Source organism: Mixophyes fleayi, chromosome 7, assembly GCF_038048845.1.
Source record: "Mixophyes fleayi isolate aMixFle1 chromosome 7, aMixFle1.hap1, whole genome shotgun sequence".
NCBI classification, from domain to species: domain Eukaryota; kingdom Metazoa; phylum Chordata; class Amphibia; order Anura; family Limnodynastidae; genus Mixophyes; species Mixophyes fleayi.
Window position 1 is genome coordinate 8076159 of NC_134408.1, and position 23003 is coordinate 8099161.

Consider the following 23003-nt stretch of genomic DNA (forward strand, 5'->3'; position numbering starts at 1 on the left):
AAAGTGTGGAATTCTACCTCCTTACTACCTCTTGCTGGGAGTGATACAGATGTTTGACAGTTACATGATCAACATCTATATTGTCGATCTGAAAGTGGACAACACTGACATCAACAATATTGTTAGGAGGACAATTAAAATACAGACAATATTATTAGGTTGACAATAATGGGGTCTGATTCATTAAGGATCTTAAATGAAGAGGATCCTTATTTCAGTCTCCTGGAGTGTTCTGTTTTGCACAAAAGTTAAATACTGACTGTTTTTTCATGTAACACACAAATACTTGTACACTGAAATGTAAAGTTGATATTGGTTGTTAAAAAATTTTATATTTCTAAGCAGCTGCTCAGAATCAAAGAACACCCTGTTTTTTAGCCACTTACTAAATATAACGCCCCTCACACTATTTGATTTTTGAGGTATGCTGCTCAGAGTCATCATCATCATCTATTTATTTATATAGCGCCACTAATTCCGCAGCGCTGTACAGAGAACTCACTCACATCAGTCCTTGCCCCATTGGAGCTTACAGTCTAAATTCCGTAATATAGACACACACAGACCAAGAGAGACTAAGGGCAATTTTGTAGCAGCCAATTAAACTACCAGTAAGTTTTTGGAGTGTGGGAGGAAACCGGAGCACCTGGAGGAAACCCACGCAAACACGGGGAGACCATACAAACTCCACACAGATAAGGCCATGGTTGGGATCTGAACTCATGATTCCAGTGCTGTGAGGCAGAAGTGCTAACCACTAAGCCGCCGTGCTGCACACACAGATGTGTATAAGGGACTGATGTGTATAATTGTCTGATGTATGTAACTGACTGATGTGTGTAACTGGCTGATGTGTATAACTGTCTAATGTATATAACTGACTGATGTGTATAACTGTCTGATGTGTGTAACTGACTGATGTATATAACTGCCTGATGTGTGTAACTGTCTGATGTGTATAACTGCCTGATGTGTGTAACTGACTGATGTGTATAACTCTGATATATGTAACTGCCTGATGTGTGTAACTGCCTGATGTGTATAACTGACTGATGTGTATAACTGCCTGATGTGTATAACTGACTGATGTGTATAACTGACTGATGTGTATAACTGCCTTATGTATGTTACTGCCTGATGTGTGTAATTGCCTGATGTGTGTAACTGACTGATGTGTGTAACTGACTGATGTGTATAACTGTCTGATGTATATAACTGACTGATATGTATAACTGTCTGATGTGTGTAACTGACTGATGTGTATAACTGCCTTATGTATGTAACTGCCTGATGTGTGTAATTGCCTGATGTGTGTAACTGCCTGATGTGTGTAACTGACTGATGTGTGTAACTGCCTGATGTGTATAACTGACTGATGTGTGTAACTGGCTGATGTGTATAACTGCCTGATATGTGTAACTGACTGATGTGTGTAACTGCCTGATGTGTGTAACTGCCTGATGTGTATAACTGACTGATGTGTGTAACTGGCTGATGTGTATAACTGCCTGATATGTGTAACTGACTGATGTGTGTAACTGGCTGATGTGTATAACTGCCTGATATGTGTAACTGACTGATGTGTGTAACTGGCTGATGTGTATAACTGCCTTATGTATGTAACTGCCTGATGTGTATAACTGTCTGATGTGTGTAACTGACTGATGTGTATAACTGCCTTATGTATGTAACTGCCTGATGTGTGTAATTGCCTGATGTGTGTAACTGCCTGATGTGTGTAACTGACTGATGTGTGTAACTGCCTGATGTGTGTAACTGCCTGATGTGTATAACTGACTGATGTGTGTAACTGGCTGATGTGTATAACTGCCTGATATGTGTAACTGACTGATGTGTGTAACTGGCTGATGTGTATAACTGCCTGATATGTGTAACTGACTGATGTGTGTAACTGCCTGATGTATATAACTGCCTAATGTGTATAACTGGCTGATGTGTGTAACTGCCTGATGTGTGTAACTGCCTGATGTGTGTAACTGCCTGATGTGTATAACTGCCTGATGTGTATAACTGACTGATGTATATAAGTGACTGATGTATATAAGTGACTGATGGGTATATCTGAAAATCCACAATAAACTAGATCTCCCATTGCTAGTAAAACACACAGGAAATTGTGCAACCAAATATGTGCACACTTTCACTTTCACTTTCACTTTCAAACTATAGGCTGATTGTGTCGTTCTTCTAGACAGCTCTGGTTCTGCAGAACAACTGGAGATTGAGCAAGTGCTGCAAGCAGGTAAACCCTGCAGATAGTGCTGATCTTGGCAGTGTGAAGACAACATATAGGAAGAGATGGGGAGGACCGTGCGGGACGCCCTGGCAGCTGCCCTCTATAATTTGGGCAAGAAAGGACTGAAGAAGTTCATAAACAAGTTAAACGACTGGGAGATCAAAGACGGGTATAACAAGATACCAAGAGGCCAGCTAGAGGACACAGACCCTGAGGACATTGCTGATCTTATCAGGAAGTACTACACTGATTCCTATGGGATTGAGGTGACCTTGGCTGTTCTAGATGCTATAGATGAGAAGAAAGTGGCTGAGGACCTCCGAGCAGATCTAGGAAACGGTAAGAGAGCAGCCAACAAGACGTGTGAGACTAGTAACAGCTGCACTATTAACGTCTGCAGATGTGACTGAGCTTTATGGAAAATAACATAAAGGAGGAAGGTAAATCTAGGTGTAAATAATGGTAATTGTGTCAGCAGTACAGACTTTATTTATGTGTTGATTTCAGATACATAAAGTTTGTTGCTTCTTGGCGGCAAAGGATGTTTACTGTTGTAATAGTCACAGCTCGCAGCAGAGAGGGAGAAGTTAGTCTGACTGTACAGATCCGTGTTACAGATAACAGGAGGGTAATGTCAGACAGGAGGGTAATGTCAGACTCCAGCTTACAGAAATAACACTGTTTTACCAGAGCTGTCAAACTCCAGTGATCTATATAATACACTCACACAAATCCTAACACCAGTGTTCAAGTTACAAATGATGGTTACCTGGAAATACATGTGATTGTATAACACTCGGCTACATATCCATGCTCCCCGCCTTTTAAGGATCACTCCACACAATACTGAATATGTGGGAAATATCAGGACACTTCTTAGGATTTATGGATAAATCTTAGGATCACTGAGTCCAGAGCCCCTTACATGTTACAATCATACTTACCAACTCCCGGAAACTTGTTTCGCGGGGGGCGGGACCAAAATGACGCGATTTGCATCGTCCCGCCCCCTCCCGCCCTCCAAAATGGCGTGATTCACCGAGAATCGCGTCGAATGACGCGATTCTCGGTGTGAGATTGGGATGCGGGAGAAATGCCAGCTTGCCCGGGAGCCCGGGAGACTGACCTGAATTTCGGGAGTCTCCCGGACTTTCCGGGAGAGTTGGCATGTATGATTACAATGGCTGATTAGTCATTGTAACATGTGGTACACAAAGTGCTCCCTCATTTATGTCCTTTTGATTGCTTTTAATGTCTTACGTCGAAATAATTAAAATATAACTTTTATTAACCTTATTTAAAATAATTCCAATATAAAAGTATCAGCGACATATGATAAAAGAATGTGCATGTGAATAAACAAAAAGTGTATAAAAATTGCGGGATACACTGTTACTGTCTCCTGTATTTGAGGAATTCACACTTCCAATCATACAGGTATGTTGATAATGAATTAGGCTTAGTGTAAATGTACTATTCCCTAGGATAGAGGTGACAGTGTTCTTTATCAGCGTCTTTCTCAACTACACCAAAACAATTTTTCCCGGAGATCTTGGAGAGTCTAACCAGTTAATTTGTTACAAATAATCATGGGTTTAGAGAAATGTATAATTTATACCTTCTTTATTATATCTCTGGTTCATTTTATCATCCAATGTGCATTGTCCTAAAAATTAGTAAGTGTAATAAAACTTACCTCTCCTCGCTCCGCGCCGGCTCCTCTGTGCCGTGCGCGGCACCTCCGCTGAATTTATTCAAATTTATTTATATGTTTTATTGATATACATTAAGAACTTTAGGTCATATGAATCATATAGGTTTATTATTCAACTCAATTTTTTATTAGCAAAATAATTAAAACCAAGATTGAATGTAAAAGAGAAAAACCTTCTTTGAAAAACTGTTAAAAATAGCAGTCAAACCTGCTATGCCACGCCACTGATTAATGTATTCTATATAGGAATTGTATCATTAATTATGAGCTTCTATATATCATTAAAATAAGCTTGAATCCATAATGCAATTCACTTCAACTTCCAAGACAGTGTTCTTTATCAGCGTCTTTCTCAACTAAACCAAAAGATTTCACCCTGTGATCTTGGAGAGTCTAACCAGTTACTTTGTTGCAAATAATCATGGGTTTAGAGAAATGTATCATTTATACCTTCTTTATTATATCTCTGGTTCTTTTTAAAAAAAAAAGGTAATTTAGGTGTCTTGTGGATGTTAAGCTGTCATCATATATGAGGGAGACAGTAAGTTATGTATGTGATAGCTGAGCACACAAATCATGATATTCCATTAAGATAGGATAACATATATTAAATATGAGCTACTTTACTTCTAGTAAGTATAATACAGTAAAAAGTCACTAACCTTTTGATTAATATGTAATTAACTAACGTATAAATAAATAAATTTGGATCAATCCAGCGGAGGTGCCGCGCATGGCACGGAGAAGCCGGCGCGGAGCGAGGAGAGGTAAGTTTCGTTGCACTTACTAATTTGCACATGCAAATTGGATGTTAAAATGAACCAGACATATACTAAAGAAGGTATAAATGATACATTTCTCTAAACCCATCATTATTTGGTTAGACTCTCCAAGATATCAGGGTGAAATCTTTTGGTTTAGTTGAGAAAGACGCTGATAAAGAACACTGTCATCTATATCCTAGGGAATAGCAATTTTACACTAAGCCTAATTTATTGTCAACATACCTGTATGATTGGAAGTGTGAATTCTTTAACAGTTATAAAGCAATTTTAATACACTTTTTGCTTATTCACATGCACATTCTTTTATCATATTTCGCTGATTTTGTTATATTGGAATTATTTTGAATAGTGTTAATAAAAGTTATATTTTAATTATTTATACATTATACATTAAAAGCAGTCGAAGGACATAAATGAGGGAGCACTTTGTGCACCGTTTGGAATGAACCTCGTTCCTCATTCCTTTGTTCTATTAGTATTATTAGGCTTGTGGTCACACCCCATGGTTGATGAGTAAGAAATATCTCCAGATTTGAAATTCAGGGTACTGTAACTACCAACAATTGATGCGACATTAAAACTGTTCCTTCTCTCCGGCTATGTTAGAATGACTGGCAGCTCTTACATCCTCCAAATGGGGTTTTTTTCATACCTATGACATGATTAGAATGAAGTAAATATTGATGTTGTAAAGAATCTCAGGGGTAGCTTGTTTAGAAAGTTCCCACCATGTATAGAAGGGACGAGATGCATCTATATTCCTTTTGTATAAGAGGCCTATTATATAGCTTCTTTGGCAGCATAGGGGGGCACAGGATAGTACATCAGGGAAGTCAATGACATCGTAGAGCAGTATAGAGAGAGATAGGACCTCACAGGTCACTGATCTGAGTCAGTATGAGACCTTCTCAGGCTGTGTAGTCTTTATTGCCACAGGGTTATAAGCTATCACCTTCCCCTTTTACACCAATACCTCGTTCCTGAAATAGGACCAATGAAGAAGAGAGCAATGAAAGAGAGTGTAAAAGGAGGAATATCGTCCCCCATCCCATCATACAAGGCTTAGTATCCAGAGACCTGACAGAAAACTGTATAACATTGGGAAGATTTTTAAAAAAAAGATCACATATTGTAATCAAGTTGTTTTGTTTCAGTAAATCCTATGAATAGAAGAATTGTGGGTAAAGCCAGTTCTTCCTTGCTGGTGGGTCTTCCATAGGGTTCTTGGGTAGCCCTGCCCGAAGGAAGAACACTGCACTTTCCATGTCCATAGACAGTACCTTAACTGACCAACAGAGCTGCTTATTTTCATTGCTCTGTGAGTCTCTATTTTTACCTTGAACAACACAGTCTAAGGGTACAGCATGAAGTTCAATGTAGGATGGTATCTCTATATATCCCAGGATAGGGCAGTGATTCCAGTTAACAACAAGTATGATTAGGGGCAGCACAGTGGCCTAGTGGTTAGCACGTCTGCCTCACAGCACTGGGGTCATGAGTTCGATTCCCGACCATGGCCTTATCTGTGTGGAGTTTGTATGTTCTCCCTGTGTTTGCGTGGGTTTCCTCCGGGTGCTCCGGTTTCCTCCCACACTCCAAAAACATACTGGTAGGGTAATTGGCTGCAATCAAAAATTGACCCTAGTCTCTCCCTCTCTGTCTGTCTGTCTCTGTGTGTGAGTGTGTGTCTATAGTAGGGAATTTAGACTGTAAGCTCCAATGGGGCAGGGACTGATGTGAATGAGTTCTCTGTTCAGCGCTGCGGAATTAGTGGCGCTATATAAATAAATGATGATGATGATGATGATGATGATTAGGGACTCAACCCGTTTCGTTCTGTTAAAGAACTTCATCAGGAGAAATTAGGGAGTGATGTGATAATGCTCGAGATTAAATGCTGTGTGCGGCACCAGCTTGTACCGACGTCAAGGAGACCCCGTGACGTCATGCGCCCTAGCGCCTACAGGGGCCGTGACTTGTATTTACTATTTTCTCGAGTTAAATATTCAGTACAAGAAAGTGATGTGGGCGTTCTGGTGCTCGATACCTAGTGTAAGGGGGAAAGTATATTCTAAAAATTATTATTTATTTATTATTTATTTATTTATTATAATTAAGATTATTACTTAATTTAGATAATTGTAGAGGGGTAAGATATGCTCTATCTAGGAGAAAAAGTTGGATCTGACGAAATCTAGCAGATGCATTGATTTTATATGGACTTTCAAGTATATTAATCCAGTTATTATCACTACTATCCCCCAAATCTGTCTCTAGTTTCATCATTTACTCCAGGGCCACTTTAAATTAATAATCCACCCCTGCCCACATTATTAAACAATGTAATAATCCTTAATTGCTCGTCCATCAATTTATATCTTCTATATGGGCCCATGGTAATTCCTCCTATACACCGCCGTGTATATTAACTCATAGCTGGGTGGGCAAGTAATGTTCCGATGTTCTAACCTACCCAGCTCTGACAGTTCTTCCCTCTATGTCTGAGTATCGTGCAAGCCCAGAAAGAGGAGACATTGGCATTTATAATGTACATGAAACTCTGCTGTCCTTATAAGAAAATAGTTATGTTTTCTAAGGCCAATAGTGGCAATCGATGTATGACACTGCAGGGCTGATGTTCTTACTTACAGGAATGTTGTGCCAAGTGGTCAATGTCAGATGTGGTGTCTGACATTGAGGAATGGGATAATTTTATAGTGTGAATAAAATATAGATTATTAAAGTAATTTTATCGTTTTCCAATAAGCATTGTCTAAGCGATTTCTTGTGTTTCCAAAGCACAAAATAATTTATTTAGCAGATGCAAAAGTTAGCAGTTCAATACATAATTATAATACAGTACAGCCAATACCAAAGATACATACATACATAATGCTGCGCTAACTGCGCTCCACTGGTACCAGCTTACAGTACTTCAGCCCAGAAGACTGTGGTCAGAGAATGACTGGCCTAGCTGGTCCCAGGGAGCTTGTATATATACACTCAGTGCTACAGAGAAAACAATACAGATGATGTGGCTTGCTTCCCCATTTCTTTGTTCTATTAGTATTATTAGGTTTGTGGTCGCACCCCGTGATTGATGAGTAAGAAATATCTCCAGATTTGAAATTCAGGGTACTGTAACTCCCTACAATTGGTGCGACAGTAAAACTGTTCCTTCTCTCTGGTTATGTTACAATCACTGGCAGCTCTCACATCCTCTAAATGGGGGGTTTTCATACCTATGACATGATTAGAATGAAGTAAATATTGATGTTGTAAAGAATCTCAGGGATATCTTGTTTAGAAAGTTCCCACCATGTATAGAAGGGACGAGATGCACATATATTCGTTTTATATAAGAGGCCTATTATATAGCATCTTTGGCAGAATAGAGGAGCACAGGGAAGTACATCAAGGAAGTCAATGACATCGTAGAGCAGTATAGAGAGAGATAGGACCTCGCAGGTCACTGATCTGAGTCAGTATGAGACCTTCTTAGGCTGTGTAGTCTTTATGGCCACAGTGTTATAAGCTATCACCTTCCCCTTTTACACCAATACCTCGTTCCTGAAATAGGACCAATGAAGAAGAGAGCTATGAAAGAGAGTGTAAAAGGAGGAATATCGTCCCCTATCCCATCATGCAAAGCTTTGTATCCAGAGACCTGACAGAAACTGTATAACGTTGGGAAGATTTTTTTTAAATAAGGTTACATATTCATCATCATCACCATTTATTTATATAGCGCCACTAATTCCGCAGCGCTGCACAGATCTTCCTTGCTGGTGGGTCTTCCATAGGGTTCTTGGGTAGCCCCCCCCCCCCCCCCGAAGGAAGAACACTGCACTTTCCATGTCCATAGACAGTACCTTAACTGACAAATAGAGCTGCTTATTTTCATTGCTCTGTGAGTCTCTATTTTTACCTTGAACAACACAGTCTAAGGGTACAGCATGTGTACATATGTATGAAGCCATTTTACTTTATATCTGTTTTCTGATCACCAGGATAAATAGTGAATTTAACAATGTTCTTACCTGCACTAACCCTGCACTAACCCTGCACTAACCCTTCCATTTCTGCCTTTTCAGTGGATGACTTTACATTACAAGTGGAGCCCAAGGGAAGTGATCAAAAAGCTGCCTCTAAAGGTGAGCAGTGGAAGAGCAGGCAGTCAATAGGCCGCCTCTGTGCGGAGATGATAGGTCCACTTTAATAGGAAATGAAATACAGGAAATGGAAAAGAAAGACATAAGATATTGGTTATCAAGAGAGAATTGGCAAAGAATATAAACATAAAAATGATGAAGGGTAATATAGGGGCTAAAGAGGAAAAACAAATAAGGGACATGGGGGATTAAAATGTCAATCCGTGGGCACATTATCATTGTCAGAGGACACACAAAGGACAAATCTGTAAATCTGATGTTTTTTTTTTACATTTTAGTTAATTATCCTCCTATCCATGAACCCAGAAAGCACTTTGTAATTGAACAACGGGAAACTCTTATAAATCGGATTTCTCTGGTGAGACCCGTCCTAGACGAACTTCTGGGGAAGAATCTGCTGACATATGAACAATACGACACTATCCGCAGCAAACCAACTCCTCGGGAGCAGATGAGAGAGCTCTACCACTATGTCAGATCCTGGGGTGATACCGATATGGATGTGGTCTATAAATCCCTGACGAAATATAATTTTCCCCTCATTCAGAACCTGGAAAGTGTGGAAAAAGGTAAACTGATGATAAACATTAAAGATCCTCATTTAACAGATGTAAGGTCACTGCCCAGAAACTGATTTTACGCAATAAGTGCAATTGCAGTTAACTTATTTCCTCACCCACCTGACACTTACCACTCACTACAACCTCCCTTACAACAACAGTGGAGGGAAGGAGTGGACTGATATAAGCACGTTAAGGCAAAAAATATACATGAACCATTTGGGTTATGTCCAGGCGCTAAATAGATGTGTGTATTGTGTATTTTCACAATTATTATTATCAACCTTCTGCAAAGATATAACTATATAAGGCTTACAAGTACTCCTGCAGCTCCTATCCAAGAATTTTGTGAGCAAATCCACAAGTGAACTTAAATATAATTATATACAACAACAAGGAGCGCAACGAGTAGTAGTCTAGAATTACCTAAAAATATTTAAAAAATCTTGTTTCACCATCCACATAGTTTAAAAAAACAATTTAATCATATATATAAAACATATAAAAACATAAAAACTCTCAAACAATAATAATAGAATTGCCACTCAAACAATAATGATTATATAAGTGGCAAGTTGATGGTGCACACATCAAGTGCCACAATAGCCGTGGTTATCTCTTGATGTTAAAATAATGGGAAATGAATAAACAATAACAAATAAAAAATGAAAAGTACAGATGCTTATATATAGCAAGTCCAATATATAGATCAGTCATCAGTTTAATGTTTCTCTATCCTTCAAACCAGTTCTCTTTGTGTTAGTGTCCAGTTATATTTTCTATAACACAGTCAGTTAGTTTTGCTGCTAATGATGTGTCTGTCCTCTGTAATTTGACAGGTAGTGGTAATCCAAGTCAGTATGATAACAATCCTCTAGGAATGGGAGAAGCCCTTTATTCATGATATCAGTTATCCTTTGGGCAGTGCTTATACAGAGAGCTTTATTACTAGTTATCTGAATTTTGCGCAGTGTACGCTAAGCAGCTCTTTCTGCTGATAAGTGACATTTCAAAACAAAATATCCAACAACTTTTTATTCAAGCTACAGACAGTTACATTTGTATCTAATAAATGAAGACACCATAGGGGATTATACAATCTTTATTGAAAGATTAATAATATTAACACAAGGATGTAATAAACTTTTATTGTGTGTACCAATTCACCATAAGAAAATATCTAACATAATCACTTATTCTGCACTTTGTTTCACTGTCACTATTGTTATTAAATATTTCACTACTGGTGGCACACAGGCCAAATTGGGAACATTGTTTTTATTTTTTTTAGACATATCTAATAAAGTATTACAGCTTTAACAAATATTCATTCTATCATAGAGTGCCCCTAGTTTACCTATTTCTCTTTTTTGTCTTTTGTCAAATGTGAACACTAATACAAACAGAATTGGTTTGAAGGCTAGAGACACATAAAACTGATGAGTAATCTATATATTGGACCTGCTATATATAAGCAGCTGTACTTTTTATTTTTATTATTATTTTATTGCTTATTCATTTTCCATTATTGTAACATCAAGAGATAACCACGGCTATTGTGGCACCTGATGTGTGCACCATCAACTTGCCACTTATATAATAATTATTGTTTGAGTGGCAATTCTATTATTATTGTTTGAGAGTTCTTATGTTTTTATATGTTTTACGTATGTATATAAATATATATATATATATATATATATATATATATATATATATATATATATATATATATATATACTGTGAGAAAGTACACCATTCACAGGAATCGGACACAGGTATGCTGAACCATTTAGCTGTTTATTAGCAGTTGTCAGGATGTTAAAACAGCTCCAGCATCGGAGCAATCATATCCAGTAACGGTGCACGAAAATCCCCACCACCTACATCTGGCTAGACATTACTTCCCTGTCTGCTTGCCGGCCACCTACTGGCATCGGTGGTCCCACCCACACATACAAACAGTGTCTTTATCCTCCACCCCAAGCACTACAAACAAATCACAGCAAGCCAATCATACCCATGTGGAACACCTGTGTGTGTACTAAGTTAGGAACGCTCCTACCTGTTCACTTATAGGGAACTGTGGCAAATATCCTTCTTTGCCACAATATATATATATATATATATAGCAATGGATCAGGATTTCTATATAGCGCTTCACCTAATGTTTGGACTTCTTGAAACTTGAAAAAAAATAGGGTATATTCAGAAGACACCTCCACAAGTATGTGTGACAGCCAAACTTCAAAAACGGATGGTAAGTCCGGATACATAAGAAGAAACAGATGAAGAAGGACAGCGCCTTCAGGTGTAGACACAAGATAATAATATCAGTGCGATATAAATCAAATCAATTTGAACAAAACAACCCAGAGGGTATATTTCTAAATAGTGCCTCTACAGGACACCACATGTAGTTCATGTATCCAAAATATAGATAAATAATAGTTCAATGGTTCAATAATAGTCCAATGCTGACAGCATAAAACAGCATGTATCAATATAGACCTTGAACAGTGCAGGGTGGTGAGTATTACGGAGCCCAAATTGCTCCAAGATAACATGCGTACCAAATGTGAAAATATAACCAGCTTATCTGTATGATGGCTCCTTGGTCAATGTGAAAAGCCGCTCACCTGTCTCTAAAACGCCTTTTTCGTCCGCTAGGCTATGATGCTAAACCGCTTATAATATTTAAATCCGCATCATCATTCTTAACCACTCGCCAGATAGGGAAGAATAAATATAAAATACCATATGGTGTAATATTTTGATATAAGGTTTAATCAGCCATAAAATATAAATAACAAACTCACAATATGTAAAACATATAAAGGCTAATCTGTGTTGCATAAGAGCGAATTCACTGGTCTGTTGTATCATCCCCAGGAAGTATATATAGATGTTCCTCAAAGACTCCACACAGAAGTTCAGTGTAGGATGGTATCTCTATATATCCCAGGATAGGGCAGTGATTCCAGTTAACAACAAGTATGATTAGGGACTCAACGCGTTTCGTTCTGTTAAAGAACTTCATCAGGAGAAATTAGGGAGTGATGTGATAATGCTCGAGATTAAATGCTGTATGCGGCACCAGCTTGTACCGACGTCACGGAGACCCCGTGACGTCATGCACATGCGCCCTAGCGCCTACAGGGGCCGTGACTTGTATTTACTATTTTCTCGTGTTAAATGTTCAGTACAAGAAAGTGATGTGGGCGCACTGGCGCTCGATCCCTAGTGTAAGGGGGAAAGTATATTATAAAAATTATTATTTATTTATTATTTATTTATTATAATTAAGATTATTACTTAATTTAGATAATCGTAGAGGGGTAAGATATGCTCTATTTAGGAGAAAAAGTTGGATCTGACGAAATCTAGCAGATGTATTGATTTTATATGGACTTTCAAGTGTATTAACCCAGTTCTTATCACTAATATCCCCCAAATCTGTCTCCAGTTTCATCATTTTCTTCAGGGCCACTTTAAATTAATAATCCACCCCTGCCCACATTATTAAACAGTGTAATAATCCTTAATTGCTCGTCCATCAATTTATATCTTCTATATGGGCCCGTGGTAATTCCTCCTAAACACCGCCGTGTATATTAACTCATAGCTGGGTGGGCAAGTAATGTTCCGATGTTCTAACCTACCCAGCTCTGACAGTTCTTCCCTCTATGTCTGAGTATCGTGCAAGCCCAGAAAGAGGAGACATTGGCATTTATAATGTACATGAAACTCTGCTGTCCTTATAAGAAAATAGTTATGTTTTCTAAGGCCAGTAGTGGCAATCGTTGTATGACGCTGCAGGACTGATGTGCTCACTTACAGGAATGTTGTGCCAAGAGGTCAATGTCAGATGTGGTGTCTGACATTGAGGAATGGGATAATTTTATAGTGTGAATAAAATTTAGATAAGGACAAAATACATATCACATATATTACGTATGTATATATATATTTATTATTTGATTTTTATTTTTTTATTTATTTATTTTTTGCAGTTTTTGATTTTGAAAAAATATCTGAGTACACATCCACATCAGTGTCCTTTACAGGTGAGTAGATCATAATCCCTGGATGTACATTGAAGTAAAATGATGATGATGATGTATAACACTTACTTTAACATGGCCACAGTGACGTACAATAGAAGACCAGTGACAGTTCCTTTGTTTAACAATATACAAAAAAACACCTTTCAACACATATGGAAATTTTGCTGGTGTGTGGTACATTTCCTCAAGCATATGGATCGTTCCTCACTATGATAATATGCATAGACTGCTGTGTAACAAATCAAAACCGATCAGGCTGAAAAGTAAATTATGTGCTCATTGCTTGTGTCCGTTTTGGTCAGCGGCTTTGCTACTACATACACCTTGTATGAAAAATTGGATGGTATTCATAATTGTTATAACTGTTAGTATCAATAATTCCTAAACTAAATCTTGTTCATCACTCTCAATGAGTATATGATCGGTTGATATGAGAATTGCATTATGTCCTAATAAATCTGCTCTTGTATGTGCAGGTGAGGAGCACTTTGTGGATAAACACCGGTTACATATAATAAGTAACGTATCTTTAGTGGATCCTGTTCTAGATGATCTTCTGGAGCAGAAGCTGCTGCCAGAGATCCTGTATGAAACTGTGCGCAACAAAATAACTTCTCAGGAGAAGATGAGAGAGCTCTACTATTATGTCACATCCTGGGGTAACGATGAGAAGGACCAGCTGCTCCAAGTTCTGAGGAAACATAATAAATCTCTCATCACAAACCTGGAATCCAAGAAGAATAAGAAGCCGTGTCGTAAGTTTTATCATTATTTTATTTTGTGTATGTACTGATCCATGTCATGTTGCTATATATGTATTATTATAATGTGTGGGGGAACCTGCTTAAAACATATACTTGTCCATTCCATTTGTGGAAAACACCCCTGTGTTGGCTGAATGCTGATGCTCCACACACAAGTGTTCCTTCAAATGCCATTAAAATCTGCATAGTTGCTATTACAGTTACTGCATAATAGCTGGTCTGCCACTTACTATTAAACCCAATTTAATCCTGCAATCCCATATAAACATTTTTAAACAGCAACTTTTTTAACATGATTTTTTCCTGTCTGGCACTGCAAAAAGAGTTTCTCAACTAGAAGCATTTGGTTTCTAGCTCCTGAAGATGGTGTAACCTGATCTCTCAGTCAGAGCCAGTCAGTTGTGAAGCTCTTCAATGGTCACATGATGGCATAAGAAGAAGGGAGATTTTGATGTGAACATGCATGATAAGAAGTGACACACCACTCAGACACTTACATCTAACTTGCGGACATGTACAAAACCTTTTGTTTTATACGTTATGAACGGAATTGCTGTGAAACATCATTTACACTTTAATTAACTAGCTAATGCAGCTGGAACAACTTCCTCATATGCGTACATGTAAAAATATTTATTTTATCTTTGCCCCTGACCAAATATAAACACTTTTTCAGCCGTATCTGCGACTACGTCCCAATCTGAATCAGTACACAAAAGCTAGAACATGCCCTTACTGTACATTGCCTATGTTAGGGAACCACTTCCCTCCCCTGTAGGTAAAAAAAATCAAATGAGTCCCATCCCCTAAAATCCATAACCAGCACAACACTTAAAAACCTGGGGGTTCTTATAGTAAAAGTTGAACTGAAAAGTCAGCCATGAAACTTGGCTTCAGGAAAACTTGTGCGCTGAACTGTGTATTTTGTTTGATACCAGTTTCTAACTTTTTTGCAATTTTGTTTCTAACTTTTTCCAATCTAAGGGTCTAACATATACTATATACTGTTGAAGTGAAAAAGGGGTAATGTAACTATATGAAAGTACACAGTTGTTTTTATACAGCTCATGGGTGTCTGAGTGACTTCTAATATTTACATGTAGTACAGGCTACTGTATTCTTTATAACACAAAAGTTTGACTTACGATAAAGCACAAGATACATTAAAATCCAAACACAGATACACCCTAATTCTCAACGTACTTTTCCCTCCTGGCGGTAGGCATGAGAGGGAGTGGGAGAGGGATCTGCCCCCCCCCCCCCATGGAGGAGGATTATTGGGAGATCATAAGGGATCAGGTTGCCACCAGCTCTATTTCCACCTTGGTCAAGGAGAACGCATATAAAATACTCTACCGGTGGTACTACAATCCTGACAAAATTACTAAAATGTTTCCCTCCAGTTCTCCACCATGTTGGCATGGTTGTGGCCAGATGGGATTTTTTTTTACATATTTTGTGGACCTGTCCTAAAATATCCTCCTTTTGGGACCGTGATAGGACCCTCCTCTCTTCTCTCCTCCCGTGTCCCGTTCGGAAAGACCCATGGTCCTTTCTTCTTTGCTATCCTTTAACTGATAACGATAGGCAGTCCTCGAAATTAACTTCCCATATCCTTGCTGATGTCTAGTAGCTAAATCATGGAAGCAACCTGAACCCCCTACTATGGCGGCCTTACGCTCCTACATTTGGTTTATGGCCCAGGTGGAACAGATTACATATCATTTACATGACAAGGACAATAAATTCCACCAGATTTGGGCCCCCTGGCTCTACTTGTAGTCCCTTTACTCCTATACTAGCTCCTTTTTGCTAAGTGAACCTTCTGGGGTCCTTGATGGTGCACGATTCATAGGTGACCTGATGTTGGACGTTGATCCTTCTCCCTGAGTCTTTGGGTAGTCTTTTCTTCTGTAATTTAATTTTGGCGACCAGTGCACCCCTCCTCTTTCCCCACCTCATATTCTTAGAAAATGTTGCAGTATCCTGAACAATTGGCACAACCAATGTTTGCTTACTTGTTTGTTCTGTGACAATATGTTGTTTTTCTTTGGCAATGTACCAATTGCTGATTCTTCTTTGTTAATGATATTTTCCAACATAAATAGTTGTAAAAAAAAAAATGTAAAAAAGTCCAAACACAGAGAAATACACTGGTACATAAAATTCAATTTTTTTATTTTTAACTTATTAACGTATCAACACCCCATTACTCCTGTCTCAATTACCCACCTACCTGTGCGCACCACAGGAGAAAACTGTAGAGAAAACTCCAGCCGATATATACAACAACCTTTAGAATGGACTCTCTTTTCCCTTTTCAGTACCTATTGTATGTTCTTTTTTGTTTCTCCCCCTTACTCTCTGTCACAGATCTCAAACAGAAGTACAGCTAGGAGTCACGAATTTGGTGAAAACACTCTGTGTTTATTTGCAGAGAGGTATTAACAACAGGTAATAAGGAGCAGTGATAAATACCAGGTTCCAGCTGATGCAGAAAGTAGCATGAATGTCCAGAAACAATCAGGTAAGGACAACAGGAAATTACATCAGGATTAGACAACAGGAAAGGACATCACAGGATGGGACAACAATAACCAGCCCTGTGTGCTGGGAGTGACAGGTATATAAAGGGAAAACCACACCCAGGTGCATGGGATAATTGGTGAACAAGTTAACCCCTAAGGCAAACAAGAAAGGCATAATAGCAGCACCTCTGGTAATCAGAGGTACTGCTGCAATACAATACAATAATAGACACAAAGGGCAGGAGCTGCCATGCAAAGCAGCATGTAATGCATAAGCTGAGGGCAGATCGTGACACTCTCATCAATTCTGTTCTATGAGGTACATAGCGTTCCACAGTTTCCTGAATGTCTGTCTTTCAGAAATATGTCATGTGCAACCTTAAATTTATATTACAGACTGCATTAGGGTCCTAATATCCAACAAAGTACTATTTTGAGGAAAAATTGAACAGAGATTTCGTATTGTAATTCACTAGGCTACTCTTTTTAAATAACCCAAGTTCCAAGGATAACTAACTCTTGGTACTACAGCATAATTTACTATCACATCTGTACCTTTATTGTGGTCTATACCCCTAGTATCAGATTTGCTTATTTCAGTGGGGTGCAGTAATTCTTATGGGAAACTTACATTGTCATACAACCTAAATTTGACACATCGTTTAGCACCTCATCTGTGTGTTTCCTAGCTCTCAAATAAATTAAGGATGAGCGCACTCGGATTCCTGGAATCCGAGCCCCCCCGAACATCGCGGATCCGAGTCAGATCCGAGCACTGTCCGGGTATTCCCGCCGATTCCGAAACTTAAAACGAGGCTCTGGGTCATAATCCCGCTGTCGGATCTCGCGATACTCGGAACCTTTAAATTCCCCGCTTGCCGCCGCCATCTTCACTCGGGCATTGATCAGGGAAGAGGGAGGGTGTGTTAGGTGGTCCTCTGTCCTGCTATTTCTCGTGCTGTGCTGTGCTGTGCTGTGCTCTGTCCTGCTGAGTCTAGTGGTGCATCAGTCCAGTGCTCTGTCCTGCTGAGTCCAGTGGTGCATCAGTCCAGTGCTCTGTCCTTGCTGAGTCCAGCGGTGCGTTTTGTCCTGTGCTTTGTTCTGCTAAGTTTATATTTATTTTAAAAATATTAAAAAATCTTCCATAAAAAGAAAAAAAAAGAAAAATTCTACAAAAATCCTTTTAAATTAATATAAAAAAATAAATCAAAAAAGTCCTTGCTGAGTCCAGTGGTGCATCAGTCCAGTGCTGTGTCCTTGCTGAGTCCAGTGGTGCATCAGTCCAGTGCTGTGTCCTTGCTGAGTCCAGTGGTGCATCAGTCCAGTGCTGTGTCCTTGCTGAGTCCAGTGGTGCATCAGTCCAGTGCTGTGTCCTTGCTGAGTCCAGTGGTGCATCAGTCCAGTGCTCTGTCCTTGCTGAGTCCAGTGGTGCATCAGTCCAGTGCTGTGTCCTTGCTGAGTCCAGTGGTGCATCAGTCCAGTGCTGTGTCCTTGCTGAGTCCAGTGGTGCATCAGTCCAGTGCTCTGTCCTTGCTGAGTCTAGTGGTGCATCAGTCCAGTGCTCTGTCCTGCTGAGTCCAGTGGTGCATCAGTCCAGTGCTCTGTCCTTGCTGAGTCCAGCGGTGCATTTTGTCCTGTGCTTTGTTCTGCTAAGTGTATATTTATTTCAAAAGTATTAAAAAATCTTCCATAAAAAGAAAAAAAAAGAAAAATTCTACAAAAATCCTTTTAAATTAATATAAAAAAAAAATGGGAAAGACCATTTAATAAGTATTACAGCAGTACATGTATCTCTGTGATACCCATTCTATTTTTGCCATCTCAGGATGACCAAAATAATTAAAATGTCTTTATTCACATAATAAAGAATCTGTTAATCCATTAATGCTATCAATGGTATATACAGTATTTTGATGAGTATCAGTATAAGCAATTTATCGCCACAATTAAAATAACGGAAACAACAAAAACAGACTTATAGGTGCAATTGGGTTTCTAATGATAAATAGATGTGTTGATATGGGCGGATAGGATGCTAAAGGGAGAATGGAGTGTGTTATACAGGTGAGAGGGGAAATGTGTTATCCGCATACTCTGAAACAAATCTCTCCTCCCACCATCCCCAGCAGACTCCAGCTCTTGGGGAACCACAACCTCCAGCATGCCTGAAGAAATACAATTAAAGTAGACCAGTATTATACAAACATTTGCACTCCCATTGTGGTGGGCCTGCAATGCTGAAATGCTGGGAATTGTAGTCCCACAACACCTGGATCTTGCTTGGGCAGGTGGGAAAGCAGTTCTCTTTAGGAGTATAAAGATAGTCAAGGATAAGTGAATAGAGTGGTATGTTGTAAAGGTGCAGGTAAAAGCCATGGGAAAGGCCAATCAGAGAAGGGAAGAGGGAAAAGTAGTATCTTGCCAAGGTCCACATAGGGTCTTAATTGGCCTCTGGTGTCAACAGCTCTGTAAATACCCTCCTCTTGGCCTCTGATTATTTAGCACCACAGAACGTTTAATCTCACCAAAAATAAGGCAGCTGTAGAGAGGAGCGGAGACAGGAGAGTGAGAAAATGTCCTTGTTCCAGCCAGGCTTCTGGTGTCAGACATAAACAACACTTTGGATCTTCAGGAGATCTTAGTTGTGGCTTAATAAGTGTGGATCCATCTCAATACTACTGGCTGAACAGGACACATATATTTATTAAAGGTTATTTGGAGATTTATTGGAATCTGTTGGGATTTTTAGTCCAAGTTCTTATTTTCCTGCATTTGTTTAAAGTTATCCTTATTTTCTCCTCTTTCGTCTGACCAGCACTACCATTACAACACTCGGAAACATGGGATGAGCAATGGACAATGAAACCCAGCTCCTCCGGTAAGCCTCTCACTCAGAACATCTTACAAGCAACAAAAATATTCTAATAAGAAACAATAGTATACGAAAGCAGACATTTATAATGATACAAAACACAAATGATGTGTGGAAAGCAGTACTTTATAGAAAGTCTAATTTAAATAAATATAAAATTTAAATGCTTTTCTCATTTAAGGTGTAAATGCTCCACCCAAGGATGAAGGAATACAAATAATCTCCGCTCACACAAGTTGTGATCAGCCGCAGAGACGTCAGATGGAGTGCAAGCTCTGTGGAAAGGTAATAACTATAGATAATTTTGTTATTACATTTTTAATGTAATGAAGTGAAGTAATTATCATCTAAATTAAATGGGAACTTTACTGGGTGATGGCAAAAGAATTTAGAGTCGATAGAAAATGACAAGTTCCCTGTGTAATATTTCTCACACATTAATGTAGGCTTTTTGTATTTATATATCTGTGGTTATTATCCTGGTGTTTCCTGTAATTATAAGGTGGAAAGTGCATTCATACAATGGGCAACAGACCCTCCTCACCTGTCATTATCACACTCTGTTCTTTATACATCTTTAAATCTTTCTATGTCCTTACTCGTTCAGTACACAGAACACCCTAATGTCATAATCTCAGGTGATTGGTCACAAAGAATGGCAGTATTGTATTGTAAAGAAAGGAATTCTATGTAATTTTATGGATAACTAGGACTCTATGGATATCTATACTACACACAGCGTAAAGCACATATATATATATATATATATATATATATATATATATATATGTGTGTGTGTGTGTGTGCTATACACTGTATGTAGTATAGAGGGAGTAAGTTCTTAAGTAACTCCCATTCCACATTCTGCAGATTGAGGAACCACTATATGGAGAATATATAATAATATGATCATTTCTTTATACAGCACCAACATACTATGTGGCTTTCATGCACATTAATCCCAACAATGGTGGGGTTTACAATCCAGTTGTCCTACAACAGGCTCACACATAGTTAGGTCAGTCATAAGTAATTAACGAACCCTTATGTTCTTGGACCATGGGAGGAAACAAACCACTTGAACTTGAGGAGAACATGTTAACTCAATGCAGATGACGCCATGGTTGAAAGTCAACTCTGTGGTTCACTTCGGCCCTGTCACCATAGTCCTTCACCTGCTGCAGAACATCTGTGCAGCGGCACTGGTTGTAATGTGCTGTGGAATTATAAGTGTATAGAAACCGATTGTTACTGCTGAGGGACAGTGGAAGAGAGAGATTGAGCAGGTGGTTCGGGATGGGTGAAACATGAAACTTGAGTACAGGGCCTGTGGGTGGGAGCAGCATTTTAATCTGTGAAAATATCCATCCAACTATTACCACACTGACATAGTGTTATTATAATCCCACCAGTGGAAGTCATGGATCCCAGTTCACTCACCACTACACTGCCTTATAAAGAATCAATAATAATAATAATAATAATAATAATAATAATTGTATTAAGGATTGTTCATCTGAGTGCACAACATGGACATTTCATAGTATTGTGATGTGATATGATGTTTGTAGACAGTATAACTTCATCCATGTTTTTGATATTCATTCATTATTCCATTAGGACCAAGATTCTGGTGATGTAGTTATTCCAGTTATGAATGGAAGCACATACAGGTAAGACCAGTATATATAATGCATAAAAGCAATATAAACTATATAAGAGTAAAAATATGTTATATTAGTTAAGTTACCATTTGTGGTTAGAGTTTGGCATAAGGTTTGGTTTTCAGGTTATTCTTCAGATACAACTCCGCAGTTTATGTGTCTGTTACTATGTGGCTTAGCATTTGTGTAAAGATGAATGGGCTCCCCTCATTCACATCCTACAATAGAATCCAATTACTTAATTTAGAAATTACATTTTATTAGCTAATTAAAACTAGTACAGAGAGAATGACGAGGACGAGATGAAACTGTTGGCTGAACCCAATCTTTAATCTACGATTTCATTTGTTAGTGCAAATCTGTCTGCGCTACTTACCCACAGCGCAGCCTGTCATAGAAGAGCAAAGTAGAAAGCAAGTTTCAGGGAGGCTTTAATCTCTTCATCACCTACTTCTGATTAGTTTGACAGCTCTGCTGCAGGTAAACTGGGAGTGACAGGAACAATAGAAGACATAGGGCTAGATTTACTAATCTGCGGGTTTGAAAAAGTGGGGATGTTGCCTATAGCAACCAATCAGATTCTAGCTATCATTTTGTAGAAGGCACTAAATAAATGACAGCTAGAATCTGATTTGTTGCTATAGGCAACATCCCCACTTTTTCAAACCCACAGCTTAGTAAATCTAGCCCATAGAGTTTTCTGACCAGTAGATACAGGAATGTGTGTCAAAGGAAACAGTTTAGAAATATATACATATCTGTTCTCCATAGCTATGTCATAAATGTATTCACAAAGTAGTAACATCCTGCCACTCATCTGTATTAACTCCAGAGTCCCAGGCGGGGTCTCTAGTTTAGTGATGAACAACCCACTACTCCCGCTCCTGTTTTCATGAACCAAAATGACCTTCTTGGAGGTCCAGAAATCCAATAATCGAGTATGTGCATCTATCATCATCATCATCACCATTTATTTATATAGCGCCACTGATTCCACAGCGCAGTACAGAGAACTCACTCACATCAGTCCCTGCCCCATTGGAGCTTACAGTCTAAAATCCCTAACATACACACACACACACACACACAGACACACACAGACAGACAGACAGAGACTGGGGTCAATTTTGATAGCAGCCAATTAGCCTACTAGTATGTTTTTGGAGTGTGGGAGGAAACCGGAGCACCCGGAGGAAACCCACGCAAACACGGGGAGAACATACAAACTCCACACAGATAAGATCATGGTCGGGAATTGAACTCATGACCCCAGTGCTGTGAGGCAGAAGTGCTAACTACTTAGCCACCGTGCTGCCATCTAGTCCATAAATGATTCTTCTGCCCCCAACATTTTCCAGTACCACAAAAAAAATATTTAATAAACTAGATATTAAAATAAGTTATAAGGTGTTTAAAGTGCATAAACTTTTTTTTTTTTAAAACAAAAAAGACAGATTTTAGCTTTTCTACTAATAATCCACAATTTTCTATAGGACACAATTTGTTTAGGGTAGGTACTTAATATACATTGTGAGATGGATTAATAATCAGAAAATTTTGAAAAATATTAAAAGAAAAGCCACCAGAGGCCCACTTACTGTTACGAGCTGCGCAGTGGTT

General features: G+C 38.7%; 1 protein-coding gene across 1 annotated transcript in view; it reads left to right on the top strand.

The window, feature by feature from the left end:
* The first annotated feature begins 2183 nt into the window (after nucleotides 1-2183).
* LOC142098435 (caspase recruitment domain-containing protein 8-like) overlaps nucleotides 2184-23003 on the top strand; it is a 36570-nt gene continuing 15750 nt past the window's right edge. Inside the window, exons 1-8 of the mRNA XM_075181282.1 lie at nucleotides 2184-2596; nucleotides 8851-8910; nucleotides 9207-9497; nucleotides 13502-13555; nucleotides 14032-14310; nucleotides 19663-19725; nucleotides 19901-20004; nucleotides 21340-21392. Of these exons, the coding sequence (XP_075037383.1) occupies nucleotides 2320-2596; nucleotides 8851-8910; nucleotides 9207-9497; nucleotides 13502-13555; nucleotides 14032-14310; nucleotides 19663-19725; nucleotides 19901-20004; nucleotides 21340-21392 (1181 nt within the window). The 5' untranslated portion in view covers nucleotides 2184-2319. The remainder of the gene's footprint in view (nucleotides 2597-8850; nucleotides 8911-9206; nucleotides 9498-13501; nucleotides 13556-14031; nucleotides 14311-19662; nucleotides 19726-19900; nucleotides 20005-21339; nucleotides 21393-23003) is intronic.